At 41.7% G+C, this 17,854-nt stretch overlaps 1 protein-coding gene across 8 annotated transcripts in view; it reads left to right on the top strand.

Moving 5' to 3' along the window:
* FMNL2 (formin like 2) overlaps window positions 1–17,854 on the top strand; it is a 302,979-nt gene that overhangs the window by 167,116 nt on the left and 118,009 nt on the right. For all 8 annotated transcript variants that reach the window (XM_059704424.1, XM_059704427.1, XM_059704425.1 and 5 more), the window contains exon 2: window positions 12,445–12,528. In XM_059704424.1, the coding sequence (XP_059560407.1) occupies window positions 12,445–12,528 (84 nt within the window). The remainder of the gene's footprint in view (window positions 1–12,444; window positions 12,529–17,854) is intronic.

Genomic DNA, 17,854 nt, shown 5'->3' with positions numbered 1-17,854 from the left:
TTTACTTAACTCATGCATGCTTATTACATATGTGTTTTGTGTTTATCCATGTTTAGGTACTGTGGGAGATATGAAAATAGGCCAGAGAAATTTCCCTCTCATTGGAGGAAAAAGCTTATACCTGTGAAATAGTAGAACAACGAACATGATCATGTTTGGTCCCCAAAACAAGTGCTACTGGAGATAACACATGGAACAGGCAACTCTAAGCATATGGTATATGGGAGACACAGGACCTAGCTGGTGGAGGCGTAGATTTTGGTGAAGGAGAAGGATGGATTGGGGCCTGTAGGGAGGGGCAGGGCAGGTACAAGCTAGATGAGAAAGTACATTTGGGACCTTTTAAATGTATGTGTATATATATATATATATATATATATATATATATATATATATACACACACACATATATATATATATATATATATATATATATATATATATATATATATATATATATGTTTATATTTACCTTGCAGGATTAAAATATATAAATAGATGATGGTGAAATATGATATTTCTCTTATGGCCCTAATTATTTGTTTTAAAAAAGATAAAAGATCTTGGGGGGGGTATCTTTATTAAAATATAACTTATGTGGCTGAGCAGAATTCAGCACACAATTATGATGCACCACCTGAATGTTAGGCTCTTTGCTAGAGGCTGGTACTGTAAAGGGGACCTTTCTCCAGGGACATGCAGTGTTGTAGGGACAGAAAGATAAATCGGTAAAATAGAATGCGACCGGTTGTCCCTCAAAAAGATTTTGAATTTGTTGAATCATTTTGTTTTTAATTTGGGGAATTCCTCTGTTTTTATGACCTTTTAAGAGTTAAGTGCTTTAAAAAAATTTGCTATAAAAATATTTTCTTTGACATTGTGTTTGAATTAACTTCTTGATGGTTTGTATTAACCACAAAAATACCAGTGGCATTAATGTAGTGCTTTTTTAAAAACTTTAAAATCAGAAAGATATTTTAATAGTAAATAAGGGCATTCAAATTATAATGTAAACAAAGGGTTTTGGTGTTTTGTTTTGTTTTTGCACGCGAATTAATTTGAATTAGTTATTTAAGTCTTTGGGTTGGTTATCCAGGTTTTATGTTCTTTCATTTTGTTATTTTAATAGCTTTTCAAAAATTCACCAATAAATAATTAAGTGTACTTGAAGTAGTGCTTTTAATATGAGGATGGTGTTTTACATGTAGATACAAAAGTTTCCTCGATGGTCTTTTCCACAACTAGGGAGGGGTAAGGACCAGAAAGCTAAGTAGCTGGCTAATGGAGGAGAAAACCCAGAGCTGAACAGTGGAGACTTGTCACCCGTCCTGCCTGTCCTGGCTGGGCTTGTCTGTAGAGACACTCCGGGTCTCTTGAAACAGACCAGCGTCCATCAGGACTCACGGACATGTGGTGAGACCCAGTTTGCGCCAGCGTCAGTGCATTCGTGTGGATGGTATAGAACTTTATTTCATAACATGCCTTCCTCATGAGCTGGTGGTTTTATTTTTAGATTTTTATCTTTTATTTTTATTAATTTATTTTAGTAATTGAATCTTAGGACATCCTCTAGCCTCCCAAGGTTTTCCATTTCCTACTATAATTACATTAGGTGCTGGCTTTGGTCAATTTGCATGAGCAGCCTATAGGACGATGGGAATTGTGCCTCTGCTCATTGGCAGTGAGGCCTGGATATGGAGATTTTGGACTTCGGTGTTGTGGAAAGAGGCAAGCCATGTGGGGAAGCCAAACATTGTCAGCCAGAGCATTGGTTTTCTATTGCTCCTGTAACAAATTACCATGAGCTCGGTGGCTTAAGACAGCTCTATTCAATTATCTTTTGTAGGGAGGAGTCTAGCACTGGCCTTCCTCAGGGGAAGTCCAGGTCTCCGCAGAGTTCTGTCCCTAAAAGCTCCAGGAGAGGTTTCATTTCTTTGCCTTTCAGTGTCTAGAGCAGCAGTTCTCAACCTGTGGGTCGCGACCCCTTTGGCGGTCGAACGACCCTTTCACAGGGGTCGCCTAAGACCATCCTACATATCAGATATTTACATTACGATTCATAACAGTAGCAACATTATAGTTATGAAGTAGCAACGAAAATAATTTTATGGTTGGGTCACAACATGAGGAACTGTATTTAAAGGGCCAGAAGGTTGAGAACCACTGATCTACCCTATCTAATAATAGACAAACCTGGTAATTGAACGTACCTTCGCTACGCCTCCCATTGGCTAATCAGCGCAATATTCAAATTAACCCAACCAAGATGGCAGCCGGCAGCCATGCAGCTGAAGCGAGCAGGAGGCTTGCTTGCTCCAGTGATGGAGGAAGCCAAGGTTCCCCGCCTGCTGCAGCCCGGCTCTGAGCTCTGAAAGCAACAAAGTTTCAATTATAGAAGCGAAACAAACCCCAGATACCTGCTCTCAGCTCCAGTGACGGCAACAAAATTTCAATTATAGAAGGTAAATAAATCCCAGAATAAAAAAATAAAGAAAAAAAGAAGAGGCTGGGAGCTTCAGTTGCTGGCCAGCCCGAAAACGGCCCTCAGCCCCTCACCCAAACTGGCCAGGCACCCCAGTGGGGACCCCCACCCTAAAGGGGGTGTGGCCAGCCTGAAAACAGCCATCAGCCCCTTATCCCGGCTGGCTAGGCACCCCAGTGGGGACCCCCCACCCTGAAGGGAGTGTGACCAGCTGCAAACAGCCATTACCCCCTCACCCAGGCTGGCCAGGCACCCAAGCGGGACCCCCACCCTGATCTGGGACACCCTTCAGGGCAAACCAGCTGGCCCCTACCCGTGCACCAGGCCTCTATCCTATATAGTAAAGAGGTAATATGCAAACTGACCCTAACAACAGAAAGATTTTGAATGACTGGTCACTATGACACACACTGATCACCAGCAGGCAGACGCTCAATGCAGAAGCTGCCCTCTGGTGGTCAGTGCGCTCCCACATTGGGGAGCTCTGCTCAGCCACAAGCCAGGCTGACGGCTGCTAGCACAGTGGTGGTGGTGGGAGCCTCTCCTGCCTCCTCAGCAGCGCTAAGGATGTCCGACTGCAGCTTAGGTCTGCTCCCCGCTGGCAAGTGGACATCCCCCGAGGGCTGCCGGGCTGCCAGAGGGATGACTGATTGCCAGCTTAGGCCCAATCCCCTGGGGAGCAGGCCTAAGCCAGCAGGTGGTCATCCCCCGAGGGGTCCCAGACTGCAAGAGGGCCAAGGCCGGGCTGAAGGACCCCCCCCCCCCGAGTGCACAAATTTTTGTGCACTGGGCCTCTAGTAGATATATAAAAGGCTAAATGTCTGTCCCTTTGACTGGTAGCTATGACACACACTGACCACAAGGGGGCAGACATTCAACACAGGAGCTGCCATGATGCGCACTGCCCATTTAAAAATAAACGGCACCATGGACCTGGCGCTGACAAATGAACACTTGGCTTCCCCCAAGTGAGACACAGGCCCCGCCACCACCCTGGAGTGACACCCCACCAAATCGCAGCTGATGCTGCCGAGACCCCATGGCGCAAAATGCGGCCCACAGCCCAGCCCAACCCGATAATGGGCACCAGATAATGATGTCACGTAGCAACATCTGGCTTCCTCTCCCTAGAGACTAGCCTCCTTGGAGTTTCTTTAGCCCAGGAACCCGACTTGCTTTATAGCCAGGTGTAAACATTTTACAGCTTAGCCAAATGTCTGTGGAGCGTTTTCCTGTGCCTCATCTCATTTGATCCTCACAGAAGTCCTGGGGTAAGTAGATAGGAGACTCTCAGTAGAATCCTACTTTCTTTTCATTAGCAAGATGTGAATAGCGATATTAAAACATTTCTTCTAATTAATTTCCTTTCAATGTGCACAAATTCATGCACTGGGACACTAGTAAGAGTAATAATATCTAACATGTACTGAGTGCTTGCTGGGTGCAGGACTATGCGTTGACTACTATACATGTGTTAAGTGATTTGATTTTCCCAAGTATACATGTATGTGTGTTCAGTTACGCATGTGCACATACTCATGGCACATGTAAGTGGGCCTTCTTTCATGATCGTGGAAAAAGAGACACGTTGGTCTGGATTCTTTGTTTTATTACCTATTGTGATAAAAACCAGTTATATGAACATGGACATTGCCTTCAGCTTTTTGAGTCTGTTTAGTCACCTATAAAAGGCAGAAAGGACTAAAATGTCATAAGCTTCTCTTCCAGCTCTGTACTTTTTGATTATTAAAAAGGTATGGAAGAGTCATTTGTGTTTAGTTCAATCCTTAAAGAAAGCCTTCCCAGAAAACAGGCTGTAACTAAAATTGTGAATGGAAGATTAGAGCTCTGTCTCATTCGCACAGCGTCCCCAGAAAGGATAGCTTTCCAGTCAGCTTTTATTTTAAAGATGTAACTCGGTGAGGGAGCAGGCGGATTTCTCCTGTTGTGGGCTTCGCTGGCTACAGGAATGATGTTAACGCCCTCAATGATTAAACAAAACTAACAGTGACAATGAAAGGTGACTGTCTGATGATGCGATTTGGGGAACTCTTTGGCTGGCTGCCTGAGTCCTGTGCCAGGAAAGAAGATGAATATATTTTAGCAGCATCCTCTTGGCTAGGAGGATATTAAAATTTAGGATGTCAGGTAGTTGCTTGGAACAAGAATACAGATCATGGAAGAAAATGGCTTTGAGGTGAGTTGAACAGAGGGGTGGGTCACGTGTTGAATTTGCAACCACCCTCCTTGCTGCCCTCAGATGTTGCAATTTTAAAGTGAATACATAGGGGAATTGGTACATTATTCAGTATCAACCTGATGTCCCAGTAATGATATAAGGAAAAAATGACAACGTGGGAAGAATTAACAGAGGAGAAAACCTTTTCCTATTGTGATTTGAGGACCCCAAAGGCTTGCTCTTTTTAGACATTTCCTTGGCTGATGACTTCCCACTGCGTGTCAAGTGATTTTAAAATTCTGTGGTCTGGTGTGCAAGGTCCTGCCTTTCTGACTTGATGTCCTACTACCCACTTCTTGCCCTCTGGTTTATTGTGTGTAGCTCACAGTCCTCTGCTTTCTACAGTATTCATGCCTCTGCTCACACTTTTCCTTCATCTAATATAATGAGAATAATAAGATCTAATATGTAGAGTATGTTCCATGTATTTATTTTGTGCCAACTACATGCATGATCCAAGTTTATTTTTCTCAGACTCTGTGAGGCAAGTAGAATCATTACCATTAGCATCTTTCTCATCATTATCACCACTGTCATCTCTATTTTACAGGTGAGGAAGCTGAGATTTAGTTGAAATAATTTACCCAAGATTCCACTATTAATGAGTGGGTAGAGGTAGGATTGCACCCATGTGGCCCAGCTCCAGAGCCCAACTATTAAAAATCATACTGTGCCATTAAATGCTATTCTTTACTGCCTTCCCCACACGTCCAAGCCCAGTCCATAGCAAGTCCTGATTTTCATAAGGAAAAGGGTAGAGGGGCCAGGAGAAGGTCAATGGGAAAAAAAGGAGACATATGTACTACTATTTGTAATACTTTAAACAATAAAATAAAATTTTTAAAAAGTGGCTGCATTGGTTATGTTATGTAATAGGTCCCCTTTGGCATTGGTGTATTTATCTACTTTGCTTCACGGAAGTTATCTCCTGTTTGTATCTGTTTGCTGAATTGAGCTTCTGGCTATCTTTAGATTTGAACAGAAAACTTATTTTTGGGTTCTAGTTCATATTTTTGAAGATGTCGAAGACTATTGTTAAAACACCATTATTTTGCCTGAAAATATCAATAGCTTAAATAGTCCTTTGCGTTTTCACTTTAATCTTGCATGCCAGTCATCATGTCTCTGGTTATTCAGGTAGAACTGTTGGATTGCTTCGCTCATGGATGGGCCATAGTTTAGAAACACTATAGCTTAAGTGTCATGGAAGGAGCATGATCCTCCAGGTCTCCCTCAAGTCCCGCTTTGCCATCTGTCTCATGCTTAGAAGTTGTGTAGCCTCCTTGTCATTCAGTTTTCTTCTCTGTTAAATGGAGAAGATAATGCCTACTTGTCGGGATCATAAAGCAGAATAAATGGGATAATATGTGCAGAGAGCCTAAGTGCCCGAGACATATCAGAGCATCAATAAAGCTACATCTTGTTGTTTTTGACCCTTAACTTTGATGCTGACCTTCAGTTTTGACATATATGTAGGGGCCTTTTCAACTCTGGGCTATAAGTTCATTTTAGTTTGCTCTTTGATTCAAGTTGTGTGGCCCAAGAGCACCAACAATAACTGGTAGATCGGGGTTGGAATCCAGCCAGTCCGATTCCAGAGCCCAACTTGTGAGTCCCTGCCCCATGCGGCCTCATTAGATCCCGTTCCTTGCTGTGCTGCCCAAGCATCCAGTTGCAACCATCACATTTCCTTGTTTTGTTTTGGGGTTTTTTTTGTAGCAAAAGTCATGGTCCGGGGAGGGAGAAGTGAATTATTGTTTGGGTAGAGTTTCAGTGTGGCAAGATGAAAGAATTCTAGAGATACGTTATACAACACTGTGAATATGGTTAACAGTACAGACTGTACACTTAAACATGGTTAAGGGGGCAAATTTTATATGTGTGTTTTTTGCTACCACAAATTTTAAAAAAGTACTGGCTCTTTTATCATTTAAGGACTAAAAGATTGTCTAAGCTATTTCTCTCATGACAAACTTTTTCCCTGCTTCCACAAGCAGCACTGCTTGTAAAGTCTGTGTCCTTTCTTCTTTCTATGCAGGTGATCATGTGATATCACGTAATAGAAGAGTTTCTGTTGTTGAATCTGGTGACTTAATACTTGGAAGTTTTAATGTAGAGATTAGGAGAACAAAGGTGCTATATTACATAAGGTGTGTTTGGGTACGATTCCCTTTCACTGCTCTGTGTCTGCATCTCACTGTGGGTTTCTCAGCCTGAGCCTTGGGGATATCAGGGGAAAAGAAGGAAGTTTTACAAGCTTCCATTCCTCCCGTGTACCCAGGACCAGGGCTAATGTCAGAAAACTATTCCTAGGAGATGGGTTTATTTGGTTCTCAGTGATTTGAGTACTTTCAATTTGCTCTATGTTGAATATGATAATTAATCTGTAAGTATAACTTCAGATGTATAGACTATCATAGACTCTCTTTTACCACAATTAATTTCTCCCTCAAGGACCCAGAAACTTCATTGTTATTTACCTTCTATTTCCAAAAAGTCCTGAGATGGAAATTACATCTCAAAACAATGTAAAATAGTATAGTTAAGAATAAAACCAGAATATAGACCATAAATGTAGCTACCACTTTGAGTACATCCATTGTTATAATTGATACCAATTTGAATTTACTGGCAACAAAAACAAAACAAAGTTCAAGTTCCATGGTTTATTATAGTGACAGAAGAATGCCCAAAACATCATTTTTCTTGAGGGAAATGTTGCTAGAATTGAACTTGAAGATTTCCCCCCATGAATTCATGTTTGGGAGATAATTACTAGTGAGTAATAATATCACTGACTGAGGTTTTCTAAGAAACAAACACTCTTCAGTGTATAGACTTTGTTAATAGCTGAAACATAAATGCTAAATCAATGGAGATGTTTTTAGACTGCAAAGTAGGACACCTAGTTTGCTTTTCATTTATTCAGCAACCTACACAGTGCCTACTTTTTGCCAAATACTCTGCCATACATTGGGGATGAACAGAGAAGTCCTGGAAGTACTACGGTGTTTACTGAGCTGAGTAGGGAATTTGGATGGGTAAACGGATTATTGGGGAACAGTGTCCTAGGTGCTGTAATGGAGGCGTGCACAGTTCCATTGGAGCAGTTGGAGGAAGGCTCTACTGCTAATGACATTTGAGTTGATTTTAAAAAATATATATTTTATTGATTTTTTACAGAGAGGAAAGGAGAGGAAGAGTTAGAAACACTGATGAGAGAGAAACATCGATCAGCTGCCTCCTGCACACCCCCTACTGGGGATGTGCCCGCAACCAAGGTACATGCCCTTGACCAGAATCAAACCTGGGACCCTTGAGTCCATAGGCTGACGCTCTATCCACTGAGCCAAACTGGTTAAGGCTTGAGTTGATTCTTAAAAGTCTGCCAGGTTGAAAGGAAGTAAAGGGATATTCCTTATAGAATGAATGTTCTTAGGTGGTCTAATTTCTTTTAGCTAGGAACTTGTACAATCTAGGCATAGATAATTAACAACCATTAAACTTCTTAACTCAAATAGCAGGTCTTCAGTGGACCTTTAGCTTGTACTTGAGTGCAACAACTTCACGATGAAATTCTCTTCCGGGCCTTCAGAAATTTTGGCACATGGTCAAAGCCCAGTACATAGTGGATGGATTGATGGATGAAAGGACACGGTGAGTCCTACGTCATAGATGTCACAACATGTGGATGTCACTGTTAGAAAACTTGGAAGCAAATTTATATTTTCAGCCAAATAGGAGAGCAATTTAATTTTGTACAGCAAAGGGACCTAGCGATAGAGCCCGTATTTTCCTCAGCAAATAGCGTGGGCTCTTACGAATTACCTGCACAAACATTTAGCTTGGTCTCCAGGGTCCTGCCCTATGCAGCATGAAAGGAATGAATTCCCTCTAACAAAGGGTGAGGGCAGGTATTACAGCTAATCACAACATCCCTGAACTTTCGCCAGGCCTCTGCGGAGTCTCTGATTTTAAATAGAGCCGCCTCCTCGCCGTCCCTGTGGAATTATTAAGCTGTGCAATGTATGCCTGAACAGTTCAGAGGCTTGACTCGTGGCAGGGGTTATTCTAGGTAAATGATTACCAAGTGCAGTATAAGTTTTGGTGTCCTGATGTTGAGCAACTTCTCCCAACAATACCTAGTCATCAGGCCCACAGATTCTTAAGACTCCTCATTTAGAAGAATACACACACCCTTTTCTTTCAGTCTCCGGAATTATGTGTCCACCTGCTTGACTGTTCTCTTGGATGTCTCCGCTCTCTCAGACCTAAACAGGACCATTTATACATCTTACTCTTCACCACCTGCTCCAGATCTGTACCTTCTTTTGCTGTGTGCCGCTCTCACTAAATGGACCACCGTTTACCCAGTAACTCAAGGAAGGGAGGAGCAAGGTGTTAATTCTTGACATCCTTCCTCAGCCCGCAAATTTAGCCAGTCAGTTTCATGTAATTGTCTGACATCCATCTACCTTTCTTCATTGGGTGTGCCATCAGCCATCATCATCCACTTGAACTACTGCCCTGGCCTCCTAACTGGCCCCCCTGCTTCCACTTCCACTGTTTCTGATCAGTTCTCCACATGGCGTCTACAGTCATCTTTGTAAAATGTAACTTGATTATGTCATCTCATGCTCACAAGCCTTCACTGGCTTCCCTTTGCGCTGCAGCTAAATAAAAAGAATTTACCCTGGCCTGCGTGGCTGGGCATGACATAGCCCTGACTTACCATTCCAACTTTATCTTTTCCCCATTCCTCCTCTTTCCCTTTTTCCAGCTATGGTGACTCTCTTTCAGCTCTGTGATGCGCCAAGCTGTTTCCTGCCTTCGCGTCTTTTCCCTGTTTCCTTTGCCCTGAATGCTGTCACCTGGCTCTCTCCTCATTTTTAGGACTCCTCTTAATTGTTACTTTTTCTTGAGAGGTCTTCCACATCGCCCAATCCAAAGTTGCCCTTCCATAATCTTGATCAAGACCCATCCGAGTTTAAGAAGATTCATTTGCTTTACCTGTATCTCCTCACCGTAACATGATGCTCCAGGGGGACCACATCTGTGTAGTCTCCCACTGTGCCATGTAGCACAGTGCTGTACAGGGTGGTGCTTCATAACATTTCTTGAATTAAAGACTGTTTCATTAAGATAAAAGTAGACCTAGAAAGGAGAGTCCTGGCCTTCTCTTTGCAATAATGACGGGGCCTGCATCTGATTCCTGTAGCAGGGTTTGCACATGGCTTCCATACGAGTGTCGAGTGTCGAGTAGAGTAACTAACAGGAAGTCAGTTATTTGCTCTTTTGCCTTGCAAAAGAAAAGAAAAGGAAAAAAAAGCTTGGTGGCATTTTCAGTGTTTGTCTTTGGGAGTCTCACAGACTAAGTTTAGGTCCTGGTTTAGCTCCCGTAAAGCTGTCTAATCTCGAGCAAGTTAACCCAGTTCTCCCAGGTCTGTTTCCTCGTGTATAAAATGCGGGAAATTACATCTATCCCATGGGCTTGTTATGAAGATTACATGAGATTGTGTGCAAGGTACCTCATACCATGGTGGGCACCTTGTAGCTCAGCCCTTCTTTTTCTTATTCCCTTTATATCGCAAGAGGTTAATAAGGACTCTGAGAAAACTCATTTAATTTACCTCGTAAACTTACTGTACTTATTTAATGCTAAATCATACCCAGGGGCACTCACATGAGGTCAAAATCAGTTTAAGAGGAAGTAATCCATCTCTAGGGTGCAAATAAACAGTGATGGACTGGTTATATAATGGCCAGTAATATCAGGCTCCCTCAGAAGGATTTTTGTGGAATTCACCTTTGCCTTATTCCAGGAGTTTTTTCTTTTTCAACATTATAATATTAAAATAACAAATACATACAAATAGGTATTTTTTATTCCAGTTCAAGTAGATGTTCTGTGGAGCTGGGCCATGTGAAAATATTTTTCCCATTTTAGTATTTCTATGGAGAAGCCTTGGCAGGCCCATCAAAAACTCTGGAGTCCAAAGCTCTTCTAATTATGTTGTCATAATTGGGGGGTAATTTAAAAATTTAATATTCTTAAGACAGTTTATTAAATTTAAATGGACTGGATTCGAATTAGTAAGTGGTGTATGTTTACCACCTACTTAGGCATTCCAATCTGGATGCTTGATTGAGTTTAAGGGAAAATTATTGTGTCATATCTACCAAATTATCCAAGGTTAATTCTTTGTCTCTATGAAGTGAGAATAACTCACTGACCTTTGCCGCTATGAAATGTGTTTCACTAATGACATGAGACAGCACTGTGGCAGGGGAATTGTTTCTCTATAAGCCAAGTCCTCCAGAGAGCCAGGGGCTGAAGCATTACAAGGTTAAGGCCTAGCCCTGGCCGGGTAGCTCATTTTGGTTAGAGTGTCATCCTGAACACCAAGATTGCTGGTTCAATCCTCGGTCAGGACACATAGGGGAGTCAACCAGTTGAATGCATAAATAAGTGGAAAAACAAATCGGTGTTTCCTTCTCCTCTCTCTTTCTCAAGTCAATAAGTAAAAATTTAAAAAAAGATCTTGTAAAAAAAGGTTCAAGACCTATTTGCTCAAATATTGACACAGGCCAGGAGCTATGTTGTTTATTATGGGATAAGTAGGGTGTTGACGCAAGGGGGTAGACGTGACAATTAATAGCTGTGAGGCATTCATTGACTACTTGGCTCAGTTGTGTAGAGTGTGGGGACTTTCGGGAGGCCCAGGGAACAGATGTGAATTCCTTCTGGGACTCTCACTGTGCCATGTTCTGTAGCTGAAGATCTCACCTCAAACCCAAGCCAAGTATCTTGAGAATGTGTGGGATTGGTTATTTGGAACATTAGGCTAATAACAGGTGAATGTACTAGCACTACAGAAGGTGCGCTGTATTGACACAGGGGAGGCTATATGAGTGTTGATGTCTAGACATTTAGCTCATGACCAATTTCTCATGGCAAGTTTGACTTCATAAGCTAATATAGCTAAACTGAGAATTGTGGTTGCTAATGTTAACATATGTCCAGCATAATGTTAGCATCTAATCTCAGAGAGATGACAAAATCAACAACATAAAAAAATCTGGGTGCTTCTTCCCTACCCTTACCCCCTCCACCCCCCCCCCCCAGGCATCTTACCTTGACCTTTCTTTCTTCTAAGCTCCAAGGACTCCTCTTTGGCCTCTGTAAACTGTTTCCTGAGCCCATTTCTTCTACTTTCTAAATAAACTTTCTCTTATGTAAAAATTAATTAATTAATTAAAAAACCAAGCTGTTCTTTTATTCATAGGTGTTGTCAAAGGGAGTAAAAGTTGATGGTATCTGTCAGTGGTTCTGGTCATTGCATTTTCTTTTGGTGTTTTCTGTTCTGTGTCTGGGGGCTGCAGTGCTTTAAAAATAAATTGGGGCAATATCTTCTCAACAATTCGTGACCTTCTGTTGAGAAGAATGGGAGCGCTTTCTGTTGAGTAAATGAGAAATAATGCATTTCCTTTGCTTCAGTGCAGACTACCTTGATGTCCAAGCATAGGACTTCAGGGTCTCCACCTTCCATTGAACTGATTTGATGTTTAAATGACTTCTTCAGGTGTTTCAGTTTGATGAGATGCTAGAAAAGAAATCATAAAAGAATCACAGTAGTGTTCCTTGATCTGCCTATAAGTTACCCATGCATGGTCTGTTGTGGAATGTGACATATCTCTTTCCTTTTTTTTGGTCTTTTTCCAGAATGCTATGAACCTACCTCCTGACAAAGCCAGGTTACTGCGGCAGTATGACAATGAGAAAAAGTGGGAACTGATTTGTGACCAGGTAAGAAACAATGATGCTTTTATCAAGAAGTAATGAAAGAAGAGATTTCCTCCCTAAATATGAGATGCATGGATTTCTGTTTTGTGACTTGTTGCCTTCCTGTTTAAGATCAAAGGAAAGTTAGAAAATGACTTATTTTATTCTTGCATGATTTTGATTCTCTCTTTTACTTTTAGACTTTTTGTATTAGGTTTTCTGGGCGATCTGGTCTGGTCAGGGGGGCATCCAAATTCAGATGATCTGTTTTTCTATTTATCTCACCGAGCAGTTTATGATGCTTGAATAAGGCAGGCCCTCTAATTTAGTCAGCTTTTCCATTCATGTACATTGATGCATATTCATGCAAGAGGGTGAATTGTTTATAAAGAGACTACTTTGGGCTGATAAAAAATTATTTCAGTGTTTAGCAATTCTTTTTATTTTATCATTAACTCATAACAAAATTCACACACTTCAGAAGGATATAAAGTAAAAAGTAGAATTCCCCCTTTTCTTTCTACCCTCATAATTGCACACCTTAAAGACTTTGAAATGTCCTTCCAGTTTCCTTTTATGTTGTTATTTAAAAACAAACAAATATATGAACACACACACACTCTCTCTCTTCCTCATGTTGATACATTTGACAGTATATATGTCTCTGTCTCATTCTTTTAGATGTTCTGTAGTAGTCCATTGGCAGTGGTAGTGATTTGAGGGGCACTTTCATCTAGGACTAGGAATAGGCTAGTTGTTTTAAAACGTAGAAGAGTCACTCCCTAAAGGTAGAGGGTAGGCTCTGCCGATTACATATTACCAGCTTTTTTCATTTTGTGCCATGAGTTTCAGAGTGCTCGCATCCCTTACGTCAGGCCGCCCTGAAACTTTCTGGGAGTGCTGTAATTCCTCTGACCAGAGCTCCCTGGGGTCGCTATTGCGGGGTACAATGTCAGGGGAGCAGAGGGGTTTTCTTAAGGGGCTTTCCACGTTGCCTAAGATGCCTGCGGTTCTTAGAGGGTTTCTGCAGCACTCATTGTGTGTTGACCTAAGCCCCTAACTAAAACAGTAATGAAATGACGGCAAGAATCCTCCCCTCCTTTTCCATCCTATATTTGAGCACTAAGAATAGATAGCAATGGAAGAGGAAGCCTACTGCTTACATGACCGTGGTCCAAAAGAATAAAATGTGCTGACACTTATAATCTCCTTGCTCGAGACTTCATTTTTAATGACTATTAGCTAAACCTATTATTTTGAGGAAAAATGATTTTATGACAGTGAACAAATATAATAAGGATAATTACTATAAAGGAAAGGTAATCACTCAAGCGAGGGAAGGCCAAGGGGTGAGAAATTCTATAGTCGCACAGGTTGTGAATGACAGCGCAGGCGAAGGGAGACTGGCCCCGGTGGCAGTGAAGTTAGCGCTGAGAGGAAGGGCTGAGCCGTCCTTCCTTCCTCAGACCTGCAGGCGTATTCACTGCCAACTCGGTCTTCCCTGCTCCTTCCGGGTGTGAATGAATTATTAGTGTTTGTATCTCCAGTGTGCCAGGCAGGGAAGGCTGCTGCTGATGGAAGAGTTCCAACAGCTGTACTCTTCTCTCAGTCCAGAAGTGGCTCCATAGGGTTGATGGTGGAGTTTCAGGCAGCTTGAGGCTTGGAGAGTAGCAAATCAGTTATCTAATTATTTGCCTGATTCTCAGCTCCTCAGAGTTCAGGTTATTACTGCCTTAAATGTGACTATGCCAGGACGTGGAGAGTTTAGCTACTTCATCTGTTCCTGGCAGTCCCTTCAACACAAGCTGAAGTGGCTCCATCAGTTCTGAGTTGTGGGTGATTTATTAATAGTGAAGTAATAATTATTATTGTCGTTGCCAATAGCCAGCATTTAGTGAGCAGATTTTCCGACCAAAAGCTCTGTGTTTAATCTTCAAAGGATACCAATAAGACTTATTAGTGACTCCATTTGACATATGAGGAAAACTGAGACTGAGCGATTAAATCATTGCTGAAGGTTGCATAGCTATTAGGAGGTAATGCGGCATAGACCAGTGATGGTGAACCTTTTGAGCTCGGCGTGTCAGCATTTTGAAAAACCCTAACTTAACTCTGGTGCCGTGTCACATATAGAAATTTTTTGATATTTGCAACCATAGTAAAACAAAAACTTATATTTTTGATATTTATTTTATATATTTAAATGCCATTTAACAAAGAAAAATCAACCAAAAAAATGAGTTTGCATGTCACCTCTAACACGCGTGTCATAGGTTCACCATCACTGGCATAGACTGTCAGATTCCCGAAAATACGCACATTCCGGGCCTTAACCGTACTTTCTGCTCCCTTCCTCACTGAGTACGCAAGTGTTTGAATGATATACTAAAAGGAAAAAGTACAAGCTATTCCTCTGCCCTGCATTCTGGTATTCTTTCCTGAGAGGTAGAGAAAGCCAGGGAGTTTTAGTACAGGCGCTGAGTGAGCCTCATCTACCCACATGACCACCACGGTGAACTACCATTTTTTGATCAAACAGTCATTGGGAGAATTGTGTCCAGCAGAAAACTGGACTTTTTGTCAGATACAGCTAACTTATTGGTGTGTCACCCACATGAATATGACTTCTCCTATGTATGTTTCTGAGGGAAAAAATAAAATCCATTAGCTTAAAGCATGCATGATGTAATATTTGTATGACAAATATAATGTATTCGTGTTTATTTGACTGAAGGCTTATCTTACATAGACCTTGTCTCTCTCTCTCTCTCTCTCTCTCTCTCTCTCTCTCTCTCTCTCTCTCTCACACACACACACACACACACACACACACACACACACACACGTTTGGCACATAATCTATATCTCTCTATGGTACCTAACCTGATGGGCACTCAGAATACAGTTGCTTTTATGATTCCATTTATATGAAGTGTCCAGAATGAAAAATTCATAGAGAATGAAACTAGATTAATGGATGCCATGGACTGGGAGGGGGCATGAGAGACTGATAATGGGAATTATATCTCATTAAACATGATATTTGCCTCTGCAACAGAGATAGGGAAAAACGGGGAGGAGAACATAAGAGAAATAACTGTGTGTGTGGACCTTCTTTTGGATCCTTATCTGGACATACATTCAAGTACTTTGTGGGGATACTGAGGCATGTTTTATAGTAGCCTGAGGTGTAGTATGAGAGTAAGGAGCTGGAAATTGTTCCTTGAACAATTACAAATGAAAACCCCCAGCTGCTTGGCAATAAGAGGGCTCTCTCCTTGCTCTTTGTACCTGTACAGACAAAGAATGCCCCTTGCTCTCACTCCTGCCTCAGTTTTTGGTGTTCCCTAAACACAGACCCTGTGCTGCACTGTTTGGCTTTGGAGTCTTGGCTGTTTTCCATCAGCTTAGGGCAGGGGTCCTCAAACTTTTTAAACAGGGGGCCAGTTCACTGTCCCTCAGACCGTTGGAGGACCGGACTATAGTTTAAAAAAAAACTATGAACAAATTCCTATGCACGCTGCATATATCTTATTTTGAAGTAAAAAAACAAAACGGGAACAAATACAATATTTGTATCTGCATGTGGCCCGCGGGCCGTAGTTTGAGGACCCCTCGCTTAGGCTAAAAGCTGCCCTTAGGGAGCTTCAGAGATCCTGGATGGACTTTCAGATCATTACAGCAGGTAGGGTTGTAGAGACCATGCATTTCAAGCCACTTTTTATTTTCCTTTTTAAAAGACTTTTTACATTGATTTTTAGAGGGAGAGGAAGGGAGAGGGAGAGAAACATCAATGGGACAGCAGAACATCAATTGGCTGCCTCCAGCACGCCCCCTACTGGGGATCTGGCCTGCATCCTGGGCATGTGCCCTGACCAGGAATTAATGGTCAACCTCTCAGTGACCGGGCCTTAACCATACTTGTTACACTTAACCAACTAAGCCACACTGGCCAGGGCTCCACTCTTTTTATTTTTCTACTTAAAAGGTTAACATATGCTTGTCAAAAAGAGAAACTGTATTAGAGCATGTGAAGTAAAGTATAAGTCCTTTTGCCTTTCCTATCTGTTCATGCAATCCCTTAATTTATTGGTGATGAAACTGAGGTTCAAGAGCATAAATGACTAGACCAATAGCACCAAGGCAACCCTGGCCAGTGAGATGAATGAGAACACCTAAGTTCCAAACCCTTTCAGTTATTTCCTGTTACACAGGGGCCTGGAAATATCCATTGAAACAAAAATTGTAGTAGATAAGAAGTAATCTCTGAGGCTTCATCCAAAGGCTTCTCGGGTGTTATTGGTTGGGGGCATGGATTGGTTCATAACTGAATGATGAAGTAGAAGTGGTTAGTCCTAATTTCAGGACATTTTAAATGACTAACACCTATGGGTGTAAAATCAAGTTCTGGAATATTATGGTGCCACACCTGAGCTGGGTTAGAAGGCTTCCTCTCTGTAGCTTTGTCGGTACCGATGGTGAGATTTATTTTGGGGGTGGATGTGGCATGGCTTGGTCTTGGCCCCTAATGGCTGGCTATTGTTTTGCATTGTAGCCTTAATGAGAGATGGGGTATCCCCTTTTCTTGACTTATATGGAATTATATGGGAGAAGGAGATACAAACCAAAACAAAAGGGAGACTGAAGAGTTAGCTGGGAATCATACCCACCTCAGGGAGATTGAATGTCAACCCTCAAGGCTCAGCATGTGTCCTGATCAGGAAAGGAGAAGGCGCCTGCTGCCGCTGTGCCAGAGCTAAGTCAGGCCAGGGGCACTAAGATACTCCACTATACCAAGATACTCCATTGCAGCAAGAATTGCTCTCTTGTCTTGGTCAACAACTGACCCATACCATTTGAATGTATTTAATTATTAAGAATATCATTATTTTGTAAACCCCTCACTTACATTTCCTAATACTATGTCTTTCAAAGGGAAAGAAAGTTACTTATTGGCTAACTTGTATCAAAAGTGAAGCCAATTTGCCACTGAAATAAAATTTTCTAAAATATTAAAGAGCTAACAAAGTCACTAATCATCTGAGAGATGCAAATCAAAACAACAATAGGTACCATCTCACACCTGTCAGAAGGGCCATCATATACAAATTAACAAATGACAAGTGCTGGAGAGGATGCAGAGAAAAAGGAACCCTCTTGCACTGCTGATGGGAATGCAGACTGGTGCAGCCACTGTGGAAAACAGTATGGCGTTTCCTCAAAAAACTAAAAATGGAACTCCCATTTGACCCAGTAATCCCACATGTAGGAATATATCCCAAGAAAACAGAAATCAGAAAGGATATATTCACTCCTATGTTCATAGCATCATAAATTTACAATACCTAAG

Source organism: Myotis daubentonii, chromosome 7, assembly GCF_963259705.1.
Source record: "Myotis daubentonii chromosome 7, mMyoDau2.1, whole genome shotgun sequence".
Taxonomy (NCBI): domain Eukaryota; kingdom Metazoa; phylum Chordata; class Mammalia; order Chiroptera; family Vespertilionidae; genus Myotis; species Myotis daubentonii.
The sequence above is the reverse complement of the archived record's forward strand: the minus strand, read 5'-3'. Positions and strand labels throughout refer to the sequence as shown.